Source organism: Ranitomeya imitator, chromosome 6 (genome assembly GCF_032444005.1).
Source record: "Ranitomeya imitator isolate aRanImi1 chromosome 6, aRanImi1.pri, whole genome shotgun sequence".
NCBI lineage: Eukaryota > Metazoa > Chordata > Amphibia > Anura > Dendrobatidae > Ranitomeya > Ranitomeya imitator.
In genome coordinates this window covers 9,147,270-9,171,016 of record NC_091287.1, presented here as the reverse complement: position 1 = coordinate 9,171,016, position 23,747 = coordinate 9,147,270, and the positions used below count along the sequence as shown (strand labels likewise).

At 43.3% G+C, this 23,747-nt stretch overlaps 1 protein-coding gene across 1 annotated transcript; it reads left to right on the top strand.

Moving 5' to 3' along the window:
- Positions 1-1,198: 1,198 nt before the first annotated feature.
- Positions 1,199-2,223, top strand: LOC138642436 (dentin sialophosphoprotein-like). The gene is made up of 3 exons (XM_069730584.1): positions 1,199-1,499; positions 1,544-1,928; positions 2,205-2,223. The coding sequence occupies exons 1-3, from the start codon at positions 1,199-1,201 to the stop codon at positions 2,221-2,223; spliced, it is 705 nt and encodes a 234-aa protein (XP_069586685.1).
- Positions 2,224-23,747: the final 21,524 nt, after the last annotated feature.

The following is a 23,747-nucleotide window of genomic DNA, read 5'->3' as shown; positions in this document are numbered from 1 at the left end:
GGTCACCAGATACTGATGATGGCGATGATGGCCGGTCACCAGATACTGATGATGGAGACGATGGGGGCGATCTCCTGATACTGATGATGGAGACAATGGATGGTCTCCAGATACTGATGATGGAGACGGTGGGCGGTCTCCAGATACTGATGATGGAGACGATGGGCGGTCTCCAGATACTGATGATGGAGATGATGGGCGGTCTCCAGATACTGATGATGGAGATGATGGCGGCGATCTCCAGATACTGATGATGAAGACGATGGGCGGTCACCAGATACTGATGATGGCGATGATGGGCGGTCTCTAGATACTGATGATGGAGACAATGGGCGGTCTCCTGATACTGATGATGGAGATGATGGGGGCGATCTCCAGATACTGATGATGGAGACGATGGGCGGTTTCCAGATACTGATGATGGAGACGATGGGCGGTCTCCTGATACTGATGATGGAGATGATGGGGGCGATCTCCAGACACTGATGATGGAGATGGTGAGCGGTCTCGAGATACTGATGATGGAGACGATGGGGGCGATCTCGAGATACTGATGATGGAGACGATGGGGGCGATCTCCTGATACTGATGATGGAGACAATGGACGGTTTCCAGATACTGATGATGGAGACGATGGGCGGTCTCCAGATACTGATGATGGAGACGATGGGCGGTCTCCAGATACTGATGATGGAGACGATGGGCAGTCTCCTGTTACTGATGATGGAGACAATGGGCGGTCTCCAGATACTGATGATGGAGACGATGGGCGGTCTCCAGATACTAATGATGGAGACGATGGGCAGTCTCCTGTTACTGATGATGGAGACAATGGGCAGTCTCCTGTTACTGATGATGGAGACAATGGGCGGTCTCCAGATACTGATGATGGAGACGATGGGGGCGGTCTCCAGATACTGATGATGGAGACGATGGGGGCGGTCTCCAGATACTAATGATGGAGACGATGGGCAGTCTCCTGTTACTGATGATGGAGACAATGGGCAGTCTCCTGTTACTGATGATGGAAACAATGGGTGGTCTCCAGATACTGATGATGGAGACGATGGGCGATCTCCAGATACTGAGGATGGAGACGATGGGCGGTCTCCAGATACTGATGATGGAGACGATGGGCGGTCTCCAGATACTGATGATGGAGACGATGGGCGATCTCCAGATACTGATGATGGAGACGATGGGCGATCTCCAGATACTGATGATGGAGACAATGGGCGGTCTCCAGATACTGATGATGGAGACGATGGGCGATCTCCAGATACTGAGGATGGAGACGATGGGCGGTCTCCAGATACTGATGATGGAGACGATGGGCGGTCTCCAGATACTGATGATGGAGACGATGGGCGATCTCCAGATACTGATGATGGAGACGATGGGCGATCTCCAGATACTGAGGATGGAGACGATGGGCGGTCTCCAGATACTGATGATGGAGACGATGGGCGATCTCCAGATACTGATGATGGAGACGATGGGCGATCTCCAGATACTGATGATGGAGACAATGGGCGGTCTCCAGATACTGATGATGGAGACGATGGGCGGTCTCCAGATACTGATGATGGAGACGATGGGCAGTCTCCTGTTACTGATGATGGAGACAATGGGCGGTCTCCAGATACTGATGATGGAGACGATGGGCGGTCTCCAGATACTGATGATGGAGACGATGGGCGGTCTCCAGATACTGATGATGGAGACGATGGGCAGTCTCCTGTTACTGATGATGGAGACAATGGGCGGTCTCCAGATACTGATGATGGAGACGATGGGCGGTCTCCAGATACTGATGATGGAGACGATGGGCGATCTCCAGATACTGAGGATGGAGACGATGGGCGGTCTCCAGATACTGATGATGGAGACGATGGGCGATCTCCAGATACTGATGATGGAGACGATGGGCGATCTCCAGATACTGATGATGGAGACAATGGGCGGTCTCCAGATACTGATGATGGAGACGATGGGCGGTCTCCAGATACTGATGATGGAGACGATGGGCAGTCTCCTGTTACTGATGATGGAGACAATGGGCGGTCTCCAGATACTGATGATGGAGACGATGGGCGGTCTCCAGATACTGATGATGGAGACGATGGGCGGTCTCCAGATACTGATGATGGAGACAATGAGCGGTCTCCAGATACCGATCGGATATCCTTTTCTCTTTTCTTCAGTCACTTTGTATTCTGTTAATTGATGAAAATAAGCTTTAACCCTTCAATGCCTGAAGCTTCTGACTCTGCAGCATTTCTTCTGCACCTACTGATTGCTCCACATGGTGCAGATATTCTTTCATTTCTCACCTCGGAGCAATAAAATAAATGCACAAATGAGGTAAACAAAGAGTTAACACAGTCACACATTCTGGGAAATAATAGTAATAATTGCGTCTTTCAGTTTTTCTGCCAAATTAGTGTCATTCCTGAGTGGAGGGCGAGAGCCGGGCGTGCAGCAATCAGCCGCTGTTTATTTCCCTGTCATTCTGACCTGTGGGAACATTTTCTGCAGTTTTACCGGATATTTTATCAGCTGTTACACTGAGAAGAAATCCTGGTAACTTATGTCACGCGCTGACGCCAACTGCACTAATTGCAGAAATATTCACACCTGACAATTTAACCTGGAGTTTTATTTTTCTTACTGAAAGTTATTTCCTTTAAAATAAGTTTTAGTTCCTATTTGGAAAATGCAACAAGGGGGAGGAGGTGAGCTGTGATATCATCTATTGTGAATGGTGGATCCTGTGTTATCAGCTGTATATAGAGGTGTTATCAGTCATTGTACAGGAGGAGGTGAGCTGTGACATGACCTATTGTGAATGGAAGAGCCTGTGTTATCTACTGTATATAGAGGTGTTATCAGTCATTGTACAGGAGGAGGAGGTGAACTGTGACATGACCTATTGTGGATGGTGGATCCTGTGTTATCTACTGTATATAGAGGTGTTATCAGTCATTGTACAGCAGGAGGAGGTGAGCTGTGACATCACCTATTGTGAATGGTGGATCATGTGTGATCTACTGTATATAGAGGTGTTATCAGTCATTGTACAGGAGGAGGTGAGATGTGATATCACCTATTGTGAATGGTGGATCCTGTGTTATCTACTGTATATAGAGATGTTATCAGTCATTGTACAGGAGGAGGAGGTGAGCTGTGACATCACCTATTGTGAATGGTGGATCTTGTGTGATCTACTGTATATAGAGGTGTTATCAGTCATTGTACAGGAGGAGGTGAGCTGTGACGTCACCTATTGTGAATGGTGGATCCTGTGTTATCTACTGTATATAGAGGTGTTATCAGTCATTGTACAGGAGGAGGAGGTGAACTGTGACATCACCTATTGTGAATGGTGGATCCTGTGTGATCTACTGTATATAGAGGTGTTATCAGTCATTGTACAGGAGGAGGTGAGCTGTGATATCAACTATTGTGAATGGTGGATCCTGTGTTATCTACTGTATATAGAGGTGTTATCAGTCATTGTACAGGAGGAGGAGGTGAACTGTGACATCACCTATTGTGAATGGTGGATCCTGTGTGATCTACTGTATATAGAGGTGTCATCAGTCATTGTACAGGAGGAGGTGAACTGTGACATCACCTATTGTGAATGGTGGATCCTGTGTTATCTACTGTATATAGAGGTGTTATCAGTCATTGTACAGGAGGAGGTGAGCTGTGATATCACCTATTGTGAATGGTGGATCCTGTGTTATCTACTGTATATAGAGGTGTTATCAGTCATTGTACAGGAGGAGGTGAGCTGTGATATCACCTATTGTGAATGGTGGATCCTGTGTTATCTACTGTATATAGAGGTGTTATCAGTCATTGTACAGGAGGAGGAGGTGAGCTGTGACATCACCTATTGTGAATGGTGGATCCTGTGTGATCTACTGTATATAGAGGTGTTATCAGTCATTGTACAGGAGGAGGAGGTGAGCTGTGACATCACCTATTGTGAATGGTGGATCCTGTGTGATCTACTGTATATAGAGGTGTTATCAGTCATTGTACAGGAGGAGGAGGTGAGCTGTGACATCACCTATTGTGAATGGTGGATCCTGTGTTATCTACTGTATATAGAGGTCTTATCAGTCATTGTACAGGAGGAGGAGGTGAGCTGTGATATCACCTATTGTGAATGGAAGAGCCTGTGTTATCTACTGTATATAGAGGTGTTATCAGTCATTGTACAGGAGGAGGAGGTGAGCTGTGACATCATCTATTGTGAATGGTGGATCCTGTGTTATCTACTGTATATAGAGGTGTTATCAGTCATTGTAAAGGAGGAGGAGGTGGGCTGTGACATCATCTATTGTGAATGGTGGACCCTGTGTTATCTACTGTATATAGAGGTGTTATCAGTCATTGTACAGGAGGAGGAGGTGAGCTGTGACATCATCTATTGTGAATGGTGGATCCTGTGTTATCTACTGTATATAGAGGTGTTATCAGTCATTGTACAGGAGGAGGAGGTGAGCTGTGACATCATCTATTGTGAATGGTGGATCCTGTGTTATCTACTGTATATAGAGGTGTTATCAGTCATTGTAAAGGAGGAGGAGGTGAGCTGTGACATCATCTATTGTGAATGGTGGATCCTGTGTTATCTTCTGTATATAGAGGTGTTATCAGTCATTGTACAGGAGTAGGAGGTGAGACCTATCTTCTGGGCCATAACCCTTCCAGTCCACCAAATACAATTTCTGCCCACGTACCACCTTGCACCCTAAAATAGCATTCACCTCGCAATCGTCCGTACACGAACCCGATGTCCCGGCAGATGACTCGGAGAACCGGGGAATGTATACGAGCTTCAAGAGGGACACATGAAAGGTGTTGGTGATACCTAGGCGTGGAGGAAGGACCAGACGGTAGATCACAGGGTTAACCTGTTCGAGGACCTTGAAGGGACCCAAGTAGCGAGGTGCAAACTTAGTGGACTCAACACGCAGCCTAATGTTGCGGGCGGAGAGAAACAGTAAGTCGCCAGGAGCAAAGGTCGGAGCGGGGCGCCGATGAGCATCGGCGGAGGACCTCATTCTCTCCTTGGAGGCCTGAATGGCATCCTTAGCGCGGTCCCAAATGTCCCATGCCTCCACAGCCCAGTCTGCCACCCTGGAGTTAGCGGAAGACTCGGGCATGGGCACAGGGACACGTGGATGCTGGCCGTAATTAAGGAGGAATGGAGTCTGACCGGAGAAGTCAGCTACGGCGTTGTTAAGCGCAATCTCCGCCCACGGTAGCAAGGATGTCCTGTCATCTTGCCTGGCAGAAACAAAATGATCAAAAACAATATGTGATCAGAGTCTGGTTGGCCCTCTCTACCAACCCATTCGTCTTGGGATGATATGCCGAGGACAGATTCAACTCAATGCTGAGTAGACGACAAAGCTCTCTCCAGAATCGAGACGCAAACTGGGGACCCCGGTCACTGACAATTTTGTCTGGCATACCGTGTAGGCGAAAGATGTGTTTGATAAACAACGCCGCCAGCGCCCGTGCAGAAGGTAGCCGTGGAAGAGGCACCAAGTGCACCATTTTGGAAAAATTGTCGGTAATCACCCAAATAATGGTGCAGCTACGAGGCTTGGGTAAGCCCACCACAAATTCTATCCCAACCATCTCCTAATGCCTGTCCACCACCGGCAGGGGGTAAAGCAACCCAGCTGGCCACTGACGAGGAGACTTGACGAGGACACACGCCCAAACATAGTCTGCGACGTCACGGGCCATATGCGGCTACCAGTATGTCTTCGCCAGTAGCTCAGATGTCCTTTTGGACCCAAAATGTCCACACACCCTGGACGAGTGAGCCCATGAGAGAACCTCTGGACGCAGACTGGATGGTACAAAAGTCTTGCCTGGAGGCACAGACTCTAGCGAAACCGGGGCCACAGTTCTCAGACTCTCAGTAGGGACAATAAGCCGAGGCTCCTCCTTCTCAGATGATACAATGGAGTGAGAAAGAGCATCGGCCCAAATGTTCTTCTTCCCGGAAAGGAAATGGAGGGTGAAATGGAACCGAGAGAAGAACAAGGACCATCTGGCCTGGCGAGAATTTAACCGCTGGGCGGTCTGTAGGTAAACCAAATCCTTGTGGTCTGTGAATGCTTGGAAAGGAAAGTGAGCCCCCTCCAAAAGATGTCTCCACTCAGAGAAGGCCAACTTCATTGCTAGCAACTCCCTGTCCCTGATGGAATAATTCCTCTCCGCTGGTGTGAAGGTCTTGGAAAAGAAGAAGCAAGGATGCTTCTGACCTTGAGCATTCTTTTGAAAGATGACTGCTCCAGCACCAACGGAAGAGGCATCCACCTCCATTATAAATGGCTTATCTACGTCAGGGCGATGTAGGATGGGAGCACTAGCAAAAGAGGAACACAGCTACCAAATAGAGCGAACAGTGGTCATGCAGTCAGCATAGCACACGCAAAACTCCTCACCAGAGGTGCCGGTATTCTAGGAGCTTATTTCAGCCAAACTCTGAAGCCACATACTTATGACCACACTGGCGAAGAACACATAACTTAGTTGATACTAGCAAACCTTTTACAGCTGCAGCAACTACAGGACCTTCCTACAGGACCTTCCTACAGGACCAATGGGAGCTGCTACAGTACCTGAGTCACTTCAGGACCTTCCTAGAGGACCAATGGGAGCTGCTGTAGTACCTGAGCATGTGACCCCCGACGTCCAATGAGAGGTCTTGTAGATTGTAAGCTATTGTAGATTGTAAGCTCTCACGAGCAGGGTCGTCTTATTTTGCTTTAATTATTGTATTGTTAACGTTGTTACTTATGACTTTTGTGTTTGAAACTGTTAAACTGTAAAGCGCTGCGGAATATGTTGGCGCTATATAAATAAAGATTATTATTATTATTATTATTATCTTACCTTGGGTATGCAGGACTTAGTCCCAGAGACATCTGCTTGCCGCTGACCAGTACTGGTAGCCAGGCTGAGCAGTAACCATCCGCACAGTATCAGGCTGAGCCAGACGCCGGGACAGATGTCTCCACTGAGCAGGCTCCACTGCGACTGGAGAAGAATGGGAGACCGCAGCGGAGATGGTTCGACATTCCCCCTATGCAGAGGTTGGAACTCGACCCCTAACACACGTGTCCAAGCAGTTTTTATACTTGTAAATGTTTTTTTTTGGAAAAATATTAGCTAGAAACACTTCTACGACCTCCTTATTTCTGATCCGCCATCAATGTCTCGCTCCGCTTTCATGTCGCCTGTGGTTATAAATCAGCAGAGAGGTCAGGAAAAGACGGATGAGAGAATGGCGGCTCCCGATAGAATGAGCTCACTGACAGACTCTCAGTCAGCTCTCTCAGCAGCCAGCAACGCGCAGGAAACAGAGAACTTGTAAAAGCTGAACGGTGCAATGTTATTATGTAACCAAACTGCAAAAATATTATCATCATCTAAGTAAAAAGAAGTGATGGAGGCGCGGGTGCTCGAAGTGTCCGCAGGCCGCGGCCCAGCGTGAGGCAGGACTCTCGCAGGACTTGGTATCCGTACAAGGTGACATGTGAGCTCATGATACAAAGATGCATTTTACGGACCCCAAGAATTCGCCCAAACTGCGACCTGGCGTAAAAAAATAAAAGTAAAAAAAAAATCCATTGCTTTTCTGTAAAAGCTGGAAAATACTGACGGCCGGAGCTGGAGGGAAGGGTCCAGCCCCGCGCGGACCCCGTGCACACCACAGCTCCGGGGTCCGGTTTACGAGGTATTGAGGTAATGGCCGCGTGGTCTGTGGAAGGTGTGCGGCACGATTTATGGGCGCGCGGCTCAATCAGCTCCTTAATAAAACACCTTCATGTGACACCTCCATTGTGCCGCCAGAAATAAGCTGAAATATATGAGGAAAGGATAATGAATCCCGGGGGAGGGGGCCGCGCCGTGTGCACATGGGAGACCACCGGCCGGCGGTAGCTGCAGCCTGAAATAACAGCCATTCCATGGACTGGAATACGGTCACAGGGCCGATATCGCACCCACGTGTCTGCACGAGCCACGGCCACGACCTGTGAGGGGCTGGTTCCAGCACTTCATGGCTCCTTATGTGAGGAGACACAGTCAGCACTTGTGACTTCACGAAAAGAAATGTAAGAAGTAAAAAGAGGCGAAAAAGTAAAAGAGTGCGAGATAGAGGTTTATATTTAAGGATGGGCAGAAATAACAACAGGAACAGAACTGAAAAAGAAAGAGTCCCGTTATAATCACTTCATCTATTATTTGTCTACAATGTCTTGAAAAAGTCTTCACACCCCATGAACTTTTTCACATTTTTCATGTTACTGCCACAATCTTAAAAGTATTTATTGAAATTTTCTGTGATACAAAATATCAAGTATTTTCAAAACAACAAAAAGAGACCTGGCAACTCAGTAGTTGCGCACACACACTGAAAGAGCATGTTGCTTAGGCACCTCCCAACAGGCGGAGGTGCTTTAAATACAAAGTGTCTTGCAGCAACAGGCTGGGGACACATTAGGAATTCGCACAGTTTTTCTTTAAGAATCAGGGAGTGCAGGTGTGGCCGCTCTAAGCATGAAGCCAGGAAGTATGCACACAGCAAGCAGAGGACATGGACTGCGCGGCCTGGAGTGGTGAGTAAGTCGGTGTCTCTGCATGGTGGGAGATGGGAGGCCATGCAGGGATGCCCTCAGTGATCTTACACTATCTATGCAAAAAAAAACACAGCACCACTCATAGACTAGTAGAAAAAATATTGTTTTTTATTACTCCCTGCTGCTCCGTTAAAGTAGACCTGTCACAGGTTCGTTTTTTGCTCTTGTTTTATTCCCGCTGCTTCCTTGAGTTTTCCACTGTTTTTCTTTTTCAATTTCGCCATACAGTTCCCGAGATTTGGGTCCTTATCGTTAGTCTGCTCAGTGTCCCATTTTTAATGGCATTTATCAAGGGGGCGGTGCTCACTGGGTAATTATGCAGAGTTGTGTGAAGCCACGCCCCCAGAGAATCCTGCACACCCCACCCCCTTAGTAAAGAACACAAACATTTGCCCTGGATAAGTGACGGATTCAAAAAAGAAAAACTGAGGAAAGCTCAGGAGATCTACGGGAATAAGGTAAGTAAAAAACTAAACACTTTGATCCCGATGGCAGTTTCTCTTCAAAGTATTCCAGGAGCATTCTTATTGGCTAAATCTGTAACCATGTAAGGCTACGTTCACGTTTAGTGTTTTGCGTGTTTGCGTCGGGCGACGCATGCGTCATGCGCCCCTATATTTAACATGGGGGACGCATGGACATGCGTTGTGCTGCGTTGTGCGACGCATGCGTTTTTTTTGCCACAAGCGTCGGGCGCAGAAAACGCAACAAGTTGCATTTTTCTTGCGTCCAAATTTCGGTAAAAATCGACGCATGCGTCGCAAAACGCAGCGTTTTTGCGTGCGTCTTGGTGCGTTTTTATTTGCGTTGTGCGTTGCGTCGCCGACGCAGCGGCGCACAACGCAAATGTGAACGTAGCCTAAGTAGTGTAGGTGTATTACAATACTCATCGATCGCCGTCTTCCCCGGTGTCCAGCAATAGGGCCAAATAGTACACACCGCCAGACAATAGAGCTGGATGTTATACCCCGGGGTGAGGAGCCGAATGATATACCCCAGGGGCGAGGAGCTGAATGTTATACCCTAGGGGTGAGGAGCTGAATGTTATACCCCAGGGGCGAGGAGCTGAATGTTATACCCCAGGGGCGAGGAGCTGAATGTTATACCCCAGGGGCGAGGAGCTGAATGTTATACCTCAGGGGTGAGGAGCTGAAAGTTATACCCCAGGGGCGAGGAGCTGAATGTTATACCCCAGGGGCGAGGAGCTGAATGTTATACCCCAGGGGCGAGGAGCTGAATGTTATACCCCAGGGGCGAGGAGCTGAATGTTATACCACAGGGGTGAGGAGCTGGATGTTATACCCCAGGGGTGAGGAGCTGAATGTTATACCCCGGGGCGAGGAGCTGAATGTTATACCCCAGGGGTGAGGAGCTGAATGTTATACCCCAGGGGTGAGGAGCTGGATGTTATACACCGGGGTGAGGAGCTGAATGTTATACCCCAGGGGTGAGGAGCTGAATATTATACCTCAGGGGCGAGGAGCTGAATGTTATACCCCAGGGGTGAGGAGCTGAATGTTATACCCCAGGGGTGAGGAGCTGAATGTTATACCCCAGGGGTGAGGAGCTGAATGTTATACCCCAGGGGCGAGGAGCCGAATGTTATACCTCAGGGGCGAGGAGCTGAATGTTATACCCCAGGGGTGAGGAGCTGAATGTTATACCCCAGGGGTGAAGAGCTGAATGTTATACCTCAGTGGTGAGGAGCTGAATGTTATACCCTAGGGGTGAGGAGCTGAATGTTATACCTCAGGGGTGAGGAGCTGAATATTATACCCCAGGGGCGAGGAGCTGAATGTTATACCCCAGGGGAGGGGAGCTGAATATTATACCCCAGGGTCGAGGAGCTGAATGTTATACCCCAGGGGTGAGGAGCTGAATGTTATACCCCAGGGGTGAGGAGCTGAATGTTATACCCCGGGGTGAGGAGCTGAATGTTATACCCCAGGGGAGGGGAGCTGAATATTATACCCCAGGGGCGAGGAGCTGAATGTTATACCCCAGGGGAGGGGAGCTGAATATTATACCCCAGGGGCGAGGAGCTGAATGTTATACCTCAGGGGTGAGGAGCTGAATGTTATACCTCAGGGGCTAGGAGCTGAATGTTATACCCCAGGGGTGAGGAGCTGAATGTTATACCCCAGGGGAGAGGAGCTGAATATTATACCCCAGGGGTGAGGAGCTGAATGTTATACCCCAGGGGTGAGGAGCTGAATGTTATACCCCAGGGGTAAGGAGCTGAATGTTATACCTCAGGGGTGAGGAGCTGAATGTTATACCCCAGGGGTGAGGAGCTGAATGTTATACCCCAGGGGTGAAGAGCTGAATGTTATACCCCAGGGGCGAGGAGCTGAATGTTATACCTCAGCGGCGAGGAGCTGAATGTTATACCCCAGGGGTGAGGAGCTGGATGTTATATCCCAGGGGTGAGGAGCTGAATGTTATACCCCAGGGGCGAGGAGCTGAATGTTATACCTCAGGGGTGAGGAGCTGAATGTTATACCCCAGGGGTGAGGAGCTGAATGTTATACCCTAGGGGTGAGGAGCTGAATGTTATACCCCGGGGCGAGGAGCTGAATGTTATACCCCAGGGGTGAGGAGCTGAATGTTATACCCTAGGGGTGAGGAGCTGTATGTTATACCCCAGGGGTGAGGAGCTGAATGTTATACCCCGGGGGGAGGAGCTGAGTGTTATACCCCAGGGGTGAGGAGCTGAATGTTATACCCCAGGGGTGAAGAGCTGAATGTTATACCCCAGGGGTGAAGAGCTGAATGTTATACCCTAGGGGTGAGGAGCTGAATGTTATACCCCAGGGGCGAGGAGCTGAATGTTATACCCTAGGGGTGAGGAGCTGAATGTTATACCCCGGGGCGAGGAGCTGAATGTTATACCCCAGGGGTGAGGAGCTGAATGTTATACCCTAGGGGTGAGGAGCTGTATGTTATACCCCAGGGGTGAGGAGCTGAATGTTATACCCCGGGGGGAGGAGCTGAGTGTTATACCCCAGGGGCGAGGAGCTGAATGTTATACCCTAGGGGTGAGGAGCTGAATGTTATACCCCAGGGGCGAGGAGCTGAATGTTATACCCCGGGGCGAGGAGCTGAATGTTATACCCCAGGGGCGAGGAGCTGAATGTTATACCCCAGGGGTGAGGAGCTGAATGTTATACCCCAGGGGTGAGGAGCTGTATGTTATACCCCAGGGGCGAGGAGCTGAATGTTATACCCCAGGGGTGAGGAGCTGAATGTTATACCCTAGGGGTGAGGAGCTGTATGTTATACCCCAGGGGCGAGGAGCTGAATGTTATACCCTAGGGGTGAGGAGCTGAATGTTATACCCCAGGGGTGAGGAGCTGAATGTTATACCCCAGGGGTGAGGAGCTGAATGTTATACCCCAGGGGTGAGGAGCTGAATGTTATACCCTAGGGGTGAGGAGCTGTATGTTATACCCCAGGGGTGAGGAGCTGAATGTTATACCCCGGGGGGAGGAGCTGAGTGTTATACCCCAGGGGCATTGGGGCCGGATTTTGTACCCCTGGGGGGTCTGGGACGGGAGTAACGGATCCAGTTGTTAAATAGCAGGAAAATGTGACTAATTGGAAAAATCTAAATTTGATTGATATTTCTATTCTTGTGGTTGTGATTGTGTGACCGCTGCAGCCGATCGTTGACCCCATAGCTGCCATCAGGATGGTTTCGTTTTTATTTCAGCTGTTGTTTTGCTCGTTTCTTTTGTGGATTTTTTCTGTCTGCGCTGATGTGTTGCAGCCGGGGCGGATGGATGTGAACGGGACACAATACTTCACAGACAATAATATAAATCACCGCAAAAAACAATGATAAATGGGGAGAAATGAAGACGTCGGGCCGAACACTTATCTCCAAGGCGATGTGCCTGATCCCGCAGGTGAGCGCAGCGCAGTGTTGCCTTTGGCTCTTTCGGCAGAACTTTCCGTTACAATATTTCAGGGGCCGCAGTATAAATATCTCCCAGATTATATTTTATCTATTTTGCCATATTCCCAGACAAATCCCAGTAACCGTAACGTGAGACGCTTCTGCCACGAGATCCGTCTTATTTCATTCTGAGTGACCTGTATTGTAACGAAATCCGCAGCGCACAGAACAATGTATACAGTGTAACGCCGCACTCCCCTCATATAACCTCACCGCCAAATGCAGAGGTAGCAGAGACGGACCTGACATGTATCTGTGCTGTGCAGGACTCAATGATTTCAGGCAATCGTTAACGCACACTGTCATACGCAAACACATACAGTACATACACAAATACACACATACAGTACATACACAAATACACACACACAGTACATACACAAATACACACACACATACAGTACATACACAAATACACACACACAGTACATACACAAATACACACATACAGTACATACACACAGACACACATACAGTACATACACAAATACACACACAGTACATACACAAAGACACACATACAGTACATACACAAATACACACATACAGTACATACACAAATACACACATACAGTACATACACAAAGACACACATACAGTACATACACAAATACACACACAGTACATACACAAATACACACATACAGTACATACACAAAGACACACATACAGTACATACACAAATACACACATACAGTACATACACAAATACACACATACAGTACATACACAAAGACACACACACATACAGTACATACACACATACAGTACATACACAAATACACACATACAGTACATACACACATACACACATACAGTACATACACAAATACACACATACAGTACATACACAAATACACACATACAGTACATACACAAATACACACATACAGTACATACACAAATACACACATACAGTACATACACAAAGACACACATACAGTACATACACACAGACACACACACATACAGTACATACACACATACAGTACATACACAAATACACACATACAGTACATACACACATACACACATACAGTACATACACAAATACACACATACAGTACATACACAAATACACACATACAGTACATACACAAATACACACATACAGTACATACACAAATACACACATACAGTACATACACAAATACACACATACAGTACATACACAAAGACACACATACAGTACATACACACAGACACACACACATACAGTACATACACACATACAGTACATACACAAATACACACATACAGTACATACACAAATACACACATACAGTACATACACAAATACACACATACAGTACATACACACAGACACACACACATACAGTACATACACACATACACACATACAGTACATACACAAATACACACATACAGTACATACACAAATACACACATACAGTACATACACAAATACACACATACAGTACATACACAAATACACACATACAGTACATACACAAATACACACATACAGTACATACACAAATACACACATACAGTACATACACAAAGACACACATACAGTACATACACACAGACACACACACATACAGTACATACACACATACAGTACATACACAAATACACACATACAGTACATACACAAATACACACACACAGTACATACACACAGACACACACACATACAGTACATACACACATACACACATACAGTACATACACAAATACACACATACAGTACATACACAAATACACACATACAGTACATACACAAATACACACATACAGTACATACACAAATACACACATACAGTACATACACAAATACACACATACAGTACATACACAAATACACACATACAGTACATACACAAAGACACACATACAGTACATACACACAGACACACACACATACAGTACATACACACATACAGTACATACACAAATACACACATACAGTACATACACAAATACACACATACAGTACATACACAAATACACACATACAGTACATACACACAGACACACACACACATACAGTACATACACACATACACACATACAGTACATACACAAATACACACATACAGTACATACACAAATACACACATACAGTACATACACAAATACACACATACAGTACATACACAAATACACACATACAGTACATACACAAATACACACATACAGTACATACACACATACAGTACATACACACATACAGTACATACACACATACACACATACAGTACATACACAAATACACACATACAGTACATACACAAATACACACATACAGTACATACACAAATACACACATACAGTACATACACAAATACACACATACAGTACATACACAAAGACACACATACAGTACATACACACAGACACACACACATACAGTACATACACACATACAGTACATACACAAATACACACATACAGTACATACACACATACACACATACAGTACATACACAAATACACACATACAGTACATACACAAATACACACATACAGTACATACACAAATACACACATACAGTACATACACAAATACACACATACAGTACATACACAAATACACACACACAGTACATACACACAGACACACACACATACAGTACATACACACATACACACATACAGTACATACACAAATACACACATACAGTACATACACAAATACACACATACAGTACATACACAAATACACACATACAGTACATACACAAATACACACATACAGTACATACACAAATACACACATACAGTACATACACAAATACACACATACAGTACATACACAAAGACACACATACAGTACATACACACACACACACACACATACAGTACATACACACATACAGTACATACACAAATACACACATACAGTACATACACAAATACACACATACAGTACATACACAAATACACACATACAGTACATACACACAGACACACACACACATACAGTACATACACACATACACACATACAGTACATACACAAATACACACATACAGTACATACACAAATACACACATACAGTACATACACAAATACACACATACAGTACATACACAAATACACACATACAGTACATACACAAATACACACATACAGTACATACACACATACAGTACATACACACATACACACATACAGTACATACACAAATACACACATACAGTACATACACAAATACACACATACAGTACATACACAAATACACACATACAGTACATACACAAATACACACATACAGTACATACACAAATACACACATACAGTACATACACAAAGACACACATACAGTACATACACACAGACACACACACATACAGTACATACACACATACAGTACATACACAAATACACACATACAGTACATACACACATACACACATACAGTACATACACAAATACACACATACAGTACATACACAAATACACACATACAGTACATACACAAATACACACATACAGTACATACACAAATACACACATACAGTACATACACAAAGACACACATACAGTACATACACACAGACACACACACATACAGTACATACACACATACAGTACATACACAAATACACACATACAGTACATACACACATACACACATACAGTACATACACACATACACACACACAGTACATACACAAATACACACACAGTACATACACAAATACACACACAGTACATACACAAATACACACATACAGTACATACACAAAGACACACATACAGTACATACACACATACAGTACATACACACATACACACATACAGTACATACACAAATACACACACAGAACATACACACATACACACATACAGTACATACACACATAGAGTACATACACAAATACACACATACAGTACATACACAAATACACACATACAGTACATACACAAATACACACATACAGTACATACACAAATACACACATACAGTACATACACAAAGACACACATACAGTACATACACACAGACACACACACATACAGTACATACACACATACAGTACATACACAAATACACACATACAGTACATACACACATACACACATACAGTACATACACAAATACACACATACAGTACATACACAAATACACACATACAGTACATACACAAATACACACATACAGTACATACACAAATACACACATACAGTACATACACAAAGACACACATACAGTACATACACACAGACACACACACATACAGTACATACACACATACAGTACATGCACAAATACACACATACAGTACATACACACATACACACATACAGTACATACACAAATACACACACACAGTACATACACAAATACACACACAGTACATACACAAATACACACACAGTACATACACAAATACACACATACAGTACATACACAAAGACACACATACAGTACATACACACATACAGTACATACACACAGACACACACACATACAGTACATACACACATACACACATACAGTACATACACAAATACACACATACAGTACATACACACATACACACATACAGTACATACACACATAGAGTACATACACAAATACACACATACAGTACATACACACAGATACACACACATACAGTACATACACACATACAGTACATACACAAATACACACATACAGTACATACACACATACAGTACATACACAAATACACACATACAGTACATACACAAATACACACATACAGTACATACACACAGACACACACACATACAGTACATACACACATACAGTACATACACAAATACACACATACAGTACATACACAAATACACACATACAGTACATACACAAATACACACACAGTACATACACAAATACACACATACAGTACATACACACATACAGTACATACACAAATACACACATACAGTACATACACAAAGACACACATACAGTACATACACACAGACACACACACATACAGTACATAGACACATACACACATACAGTACATACACAAATACACACATACAGTACATACACAAATACACACATACAGTACATACACACATACAGTACATACACAAATACACACATACAGTACATACACAAATACACACATACAGTACATACACAAAGACACACATACAGTACATACACACAGACACACACACATACAGTACATACACACATACAGTACATACACAAATACACACATACAGTACATACACACATACAGTACATACACAAATACACACATACAGTACATACACAAATACACACACACAGTACATACACAAATACACACATACAGTACATACACACATACAGTACATACACAAATACACACATACAGTACATACACAAAGACACACATACAGTACATACACACAGACACACACACATACAGTACATACACACATACACACATACAGTACATACACAAATACACACATACAGTACATACACAAATACACACATACAGTACATACACAAATACACACATACAGTACATACACAAATACACACATACAGTACATACACAAATACACACATACAGTACATACACAAAGACACACATACAGTACATACACACAGACACACACACATACAGTACATACACACATACAGTACATACACAAATACACACATACAGTACATACACACATACACACATACAGTACATACACAAATACACACATACAGTACATACACAAATACACACACACAGTACATACACAAATACACACACACAGTACATACACAAATACACACACAGTACATACACAAATACACACATACAGTAGATACACAAAGACACACATACAGTACATACACACAGACACACACACATACAGTACATACACACATACAGTACATACACAAATACACACATACAGTACATACACACATACACACATACAGTACATACACACATACAGTACATACACAAATACACACATACAGTACATACACAAATACACACATACAGTACATACACACAGACACACACACATACAGTACATACACACATACAGTACATACACAAATACACACATACAGTACATACACACATACATTACATACACAAATACACACATACAGTACATACACAAATACACACATACAGTACATACACAAATACACACATACAGTACATACACAAATACACACATACAGTACATACACAAAGACACACATACAGTACATACACAAAGACACACATACAGTACATACACAAATACACACACACAGTACATACACAAATACACACATACAGTACATACACAAATACACACATACAGTACATACACAAAGACACACATACAGTACATACACACAGACACACACACATACAGTACATACACACAGACACACATACAGTACATACACAAATACACACATACAGTACATACACACATACACACATACAGTACATACACAATTACACACATACAGTACATACACAAATACACACATACAGTACATACACAAATACACACATACAGTACATACACAAATATACACACACAGTACATACACAAATACACACACACAGTACATACACAAATACACACACAGTACATACACAAATACACACATACAGTACATACACAAATACACACATACAGTACATACACAAAGACACACATACAGTACATACACACAGACACACACACATACAGTACATACACACATACAGTACATACACAAATACACACATACAGTACATACACACATACACACATACAGTACATACACAAATACACACATACAGTACATACACAAATACACACATACAGTACATACACAAATACACACATACAGTACATACACAAATACACACATACAGTACATACACAAAGACACACATACAGTACATACACACAGACACACACACATACAGTACATACACACATACAGTACATACACAAATACACACATACAGTACATACACACATACACACATACAGTACATACACAAATACACACACACAGTACATACACAAATACACACATACAGTACATACACAAATACACACATACAGTACATACACAAAGACACACATACAGTACATACACACAGACACACACACATACAGTACATACACACATACAGTACATACACAAATACACACATACAGTACATACACACATACAGTACATACACAAATACACACATACAGTACATACACAAATACACACACACAGTACATACACAAATACACACATACAGTACATACACACAGACACACACACATACAGTACATACACACATACACACATACAGTACATACACAAATACACACATACAGTACATACACACATACACACATACAGTACATACACACATACAGTACATACACAAATACACACATACAGTACATACACACATACAGTACATACACAAATACACACACACAGTACATACACAAATACACACACACAGTACATACACAAATACACACATACAGTACATACACACAGACACACACACATACAGTACATACACACATACACACATACAGTACATACACAAATACACACATACAGTACATACACACATACACACATACAGTACATACACACATACACACATACAGTACATACACAAATACACACATACAGTACATACACACAGACACACACACATACAGTACATACACACATACACACATACAGTACATACACAAAGACACACATACAGTACATACACACATACACACATACAGTACATACACACATACACACATACAGTACATACACAAATACACACATACAGTACATACACAAATACACACATACAGTACATACACAAAGACACACATACAGTACATACACAAATACACACACACAGTACATACACACATACACACATACAGTACATACACACATACAGTACATACACAAATACACACATACAGTACATACACACATACACACATACAGTACATACACAAATACACACATACAGTACATACACAAATACACACATACAGTACATACACACATACAGTAACATAGTAACATAGTTAATAAGGCCGAAAAAAGACATTTGTCCATCCAGTTCAGCCTATATTCCATCATAATAAATCCCCAGATCTACGTCCTTCTACAGAACCTAATAATTGTATGATACAATATTGTTCTGCTCCAGGAAGACATCCAGGCCTCTCTTGAACCCCTCGACTGAGTTCGCCATCACCACCTCCTCAGGCAAGCAATTCCAGATTCTCACTGCCCTAACAGTAAAGAATCCTCTTCTATGTTGGTGGAAAAACCTTCTCTCCTCCAGACGCAAAGAATGCCCCCTTGTGCCCGTCACCTTCCTTGGTATAAACAGATCCTCAGCGAGATATTTGTATTGTCCCCTTATATACTTATACATGGTTATTAGATCGCCCCTCAGTCGTCTTTTTTCTAGACTAAATAATCCTAATTTCGCTAATCTATCTGGGTATTGTAGTTCTCCCATCCCCTTTATAAATTTTGTTGCCCTCCTTTGTACTATCTCTAGTTCCATTATATCCTTCCTGAGCACCGGTGCCCAAAACTGGACACAGTACTCCATGTGCGGTCTAACTAGGGATTTGTACAGAGGCAGTATAATGCTCTCATCATGTGTATCCAGACCTCTTTTAATGCACCCCATGATCCTGTTTGCCTTGGCAGCTGCTGCCTGGCACTGGCTGCTCCAGGTAAGTTTATCATTAACTAGGATCCCCAAGTCCTTCTCCCTGTCAGATTTACCCAGTGGTTTCCCGTTCAGTGTGTAATGGTGATATTGATTCCCTCTTCCCATGTGTATAACCTTACATTTATCATTGTTAAACCTCATCTGCCACCTTTCAGCCCAAGTTTCCAACTTATCCAGATCCATCTGTAGCAGAATACTATCTTCTCTTGTATTAACTGCTTTACATAGTTTTGTATCATCTGCAAATATCGATATTTTACTGTGTAAACCTTCTACCAGATCATTAATGAATATGTTGAAGAGAACAGGTCCCAATACTGACCCCTGCGGTACCCCACTGGTCACAGCGACCCAGTTAGAGACTATACCATTTATAACCACCCTCTGCTTTCTATCACTAAGCCAGTTACTAACCCATTTACACACATTTTCCCCCAGACCAAGCATTCTCATTTTGTGTACCAACCTCTTGTGCGGCACGGTATCAAACGCTTTGGAAAAATCGAGATATACCACGTCCAATGACTCACCGTGGTCCAGTCTATAGCTTACCTCTTCATAAAAACTGATTAGATTGGTTTGACAGGAGCGATTTCTCATAAACCCATGCTGATATGGAGTTAAACAGTTATTCTCATTGAGATAATCCAGAATAACATCCCTCAGAAACCCTTCAAATATTTTACCAACAATAGAGGTTAGACTTACTGGCCTATAATTTCCAGGTTCACTTTTAGAGCCCTTTTTGAATATTGGCACCACATTTGCTATGCGCCAGTCCTGCGGAACAGACCCTGTCGCTATAGAGTCACTAAAAATAAGAAATAATGGTTTATCTATTACATTACTTAGTTCTCTTAGTACTCGTGGGTGTATGCCATCCGGACCTGGAGATTTATCTATTTTAATCTTATTTAGCCGGTTTCGCACCTCTTCTTGGGTTAGATTGGTGACTCTTAATATAGGGTTTTCATTGTTTCTTGGGATTTCACCTAGCATTTCATTTTCCACCGTGAATACCGTGGAGAAGAAGGTGTTTAATATGTTAGCTTTTTCCTCGTCATCTACAACCATTCTTTCCTCACTATTTTTTAAGGGGCCTACACTTTCAGTTTTTATTCTTTTACTATTGATATAGTTGAAGAACAGTTTGGGATTAGTTTTACTCTCCTTAGCAATGTGCTTCTCTGTTTCCTTTTTGGCAGCTTTAATTAGTTTTTTAGATAAAGTATTTTTCTCCCTATAGTTTTTTAGAGCTTCAGTGGTGCCATCCTGCTTTAGTAGTGCAAATGCTTTCTTTTTACTGTTAATTGCCTGCCTTACTTCTTTGTTTAGCCACATTGGGTTTTTCCTATTTCTAGTCCTTTTATTCCCACAAGGTATAAACCGCTTACACTGCCTATTTAGGATGTTCTTAAACATTTCCCATTTATTATCTGTATTCTCATTTCTGAGGATATTGTCCCAGTCTACCAGATTAAGGGCATCTCTAAGCTGTTCAAACTTTGCCTTCCTAAAGTTCAATGTTTTTGTGACTCCCTGACAAGTCCCCCTAGTGAAAGACAGGTGAAACTGCACAATATTGTGGTCGCTATTTCCTAAATGCCCAACCACCTGGAGATTTGTTATTCTGTCAGGTCTATTAGATAGTATTAGGTCTAAAAGTGCTGCTCCTCTGGTTGGATTCTGCACCAATTGTGAAAGATAATTTTTCTTGGTTATTAGCAGAAACCTGTTGCCTTTATGGGTTTCACAGGTTTCTGTTTCCCAGTTAATATCCGGGTAGTTAAAGTCCCCCATAACCAGGACCTCATTATGGGTTGCAGCTTCATCTATCTGCTTTAGAAGTAGACTTTCCATGGTTTCTGTTATATTTGGGGGTTTGTAACAGACCCCAATGAGAATTATGTTACCATTTTTCCCTCCATGAATTTCAACCCATATGGACTCGACATCCTCATTCCCTTCGCTAATATCCTCCCTTAAAGTGGACTTTAGACAAGACTTTACATAGAGACAAACCCCTCCTCCTCTCCGATTTTTACGATCCTTTCTAAACAGACTGTAACCCTGTAAGTTAACTGCCCAGTCATAGCTTTCATCTAACCATGTCTCGGTTATTCCCACTATGTCAAAGTTACCTGTAGATATTTCTGCTTCTAGTTCTTCCATCTTGTTTGTCAGGCTTCTGGCGTTTGCGAGCATGCAGTTTAGAGGATTTTGTTTTGTTCCAATCTCCTCACTGTGGATTGTTTTAGAAATGTTCTTACCTCCCTTCTGAGTATGTTTTCCTGGGTCGTCTTTGTTCGAGTCTAATGTTTTTCTTCCCGTCCCCTCTTCTTCTAGTTTAACGCCCTCCTGATGAGTGTAGCGAGTCTTCTGGCGAATGTGTGTTTCCCAGGTTTGTTGAGGTGTAGTCCGTCTCTGGCGAGGAGTCCATCGTACAAGTAA

Bases quoted from the DNA above. Each gene is read 5' to 3' on its own strand.
- LOC138642436 (XM_069730584.1), top strand. From the start codon at position 1,199: ATGGGCGATCTCCAGATACTGATGATGGAGACAATGGGCGGTCTCCAG. The intron at 1,500-1,543 runs GCGATCTCCAGA...GGCGGTCTCCAG, and splicing joins ACTGATGATGGAGACGATGG to ATACTGATGATGGAGACGAT.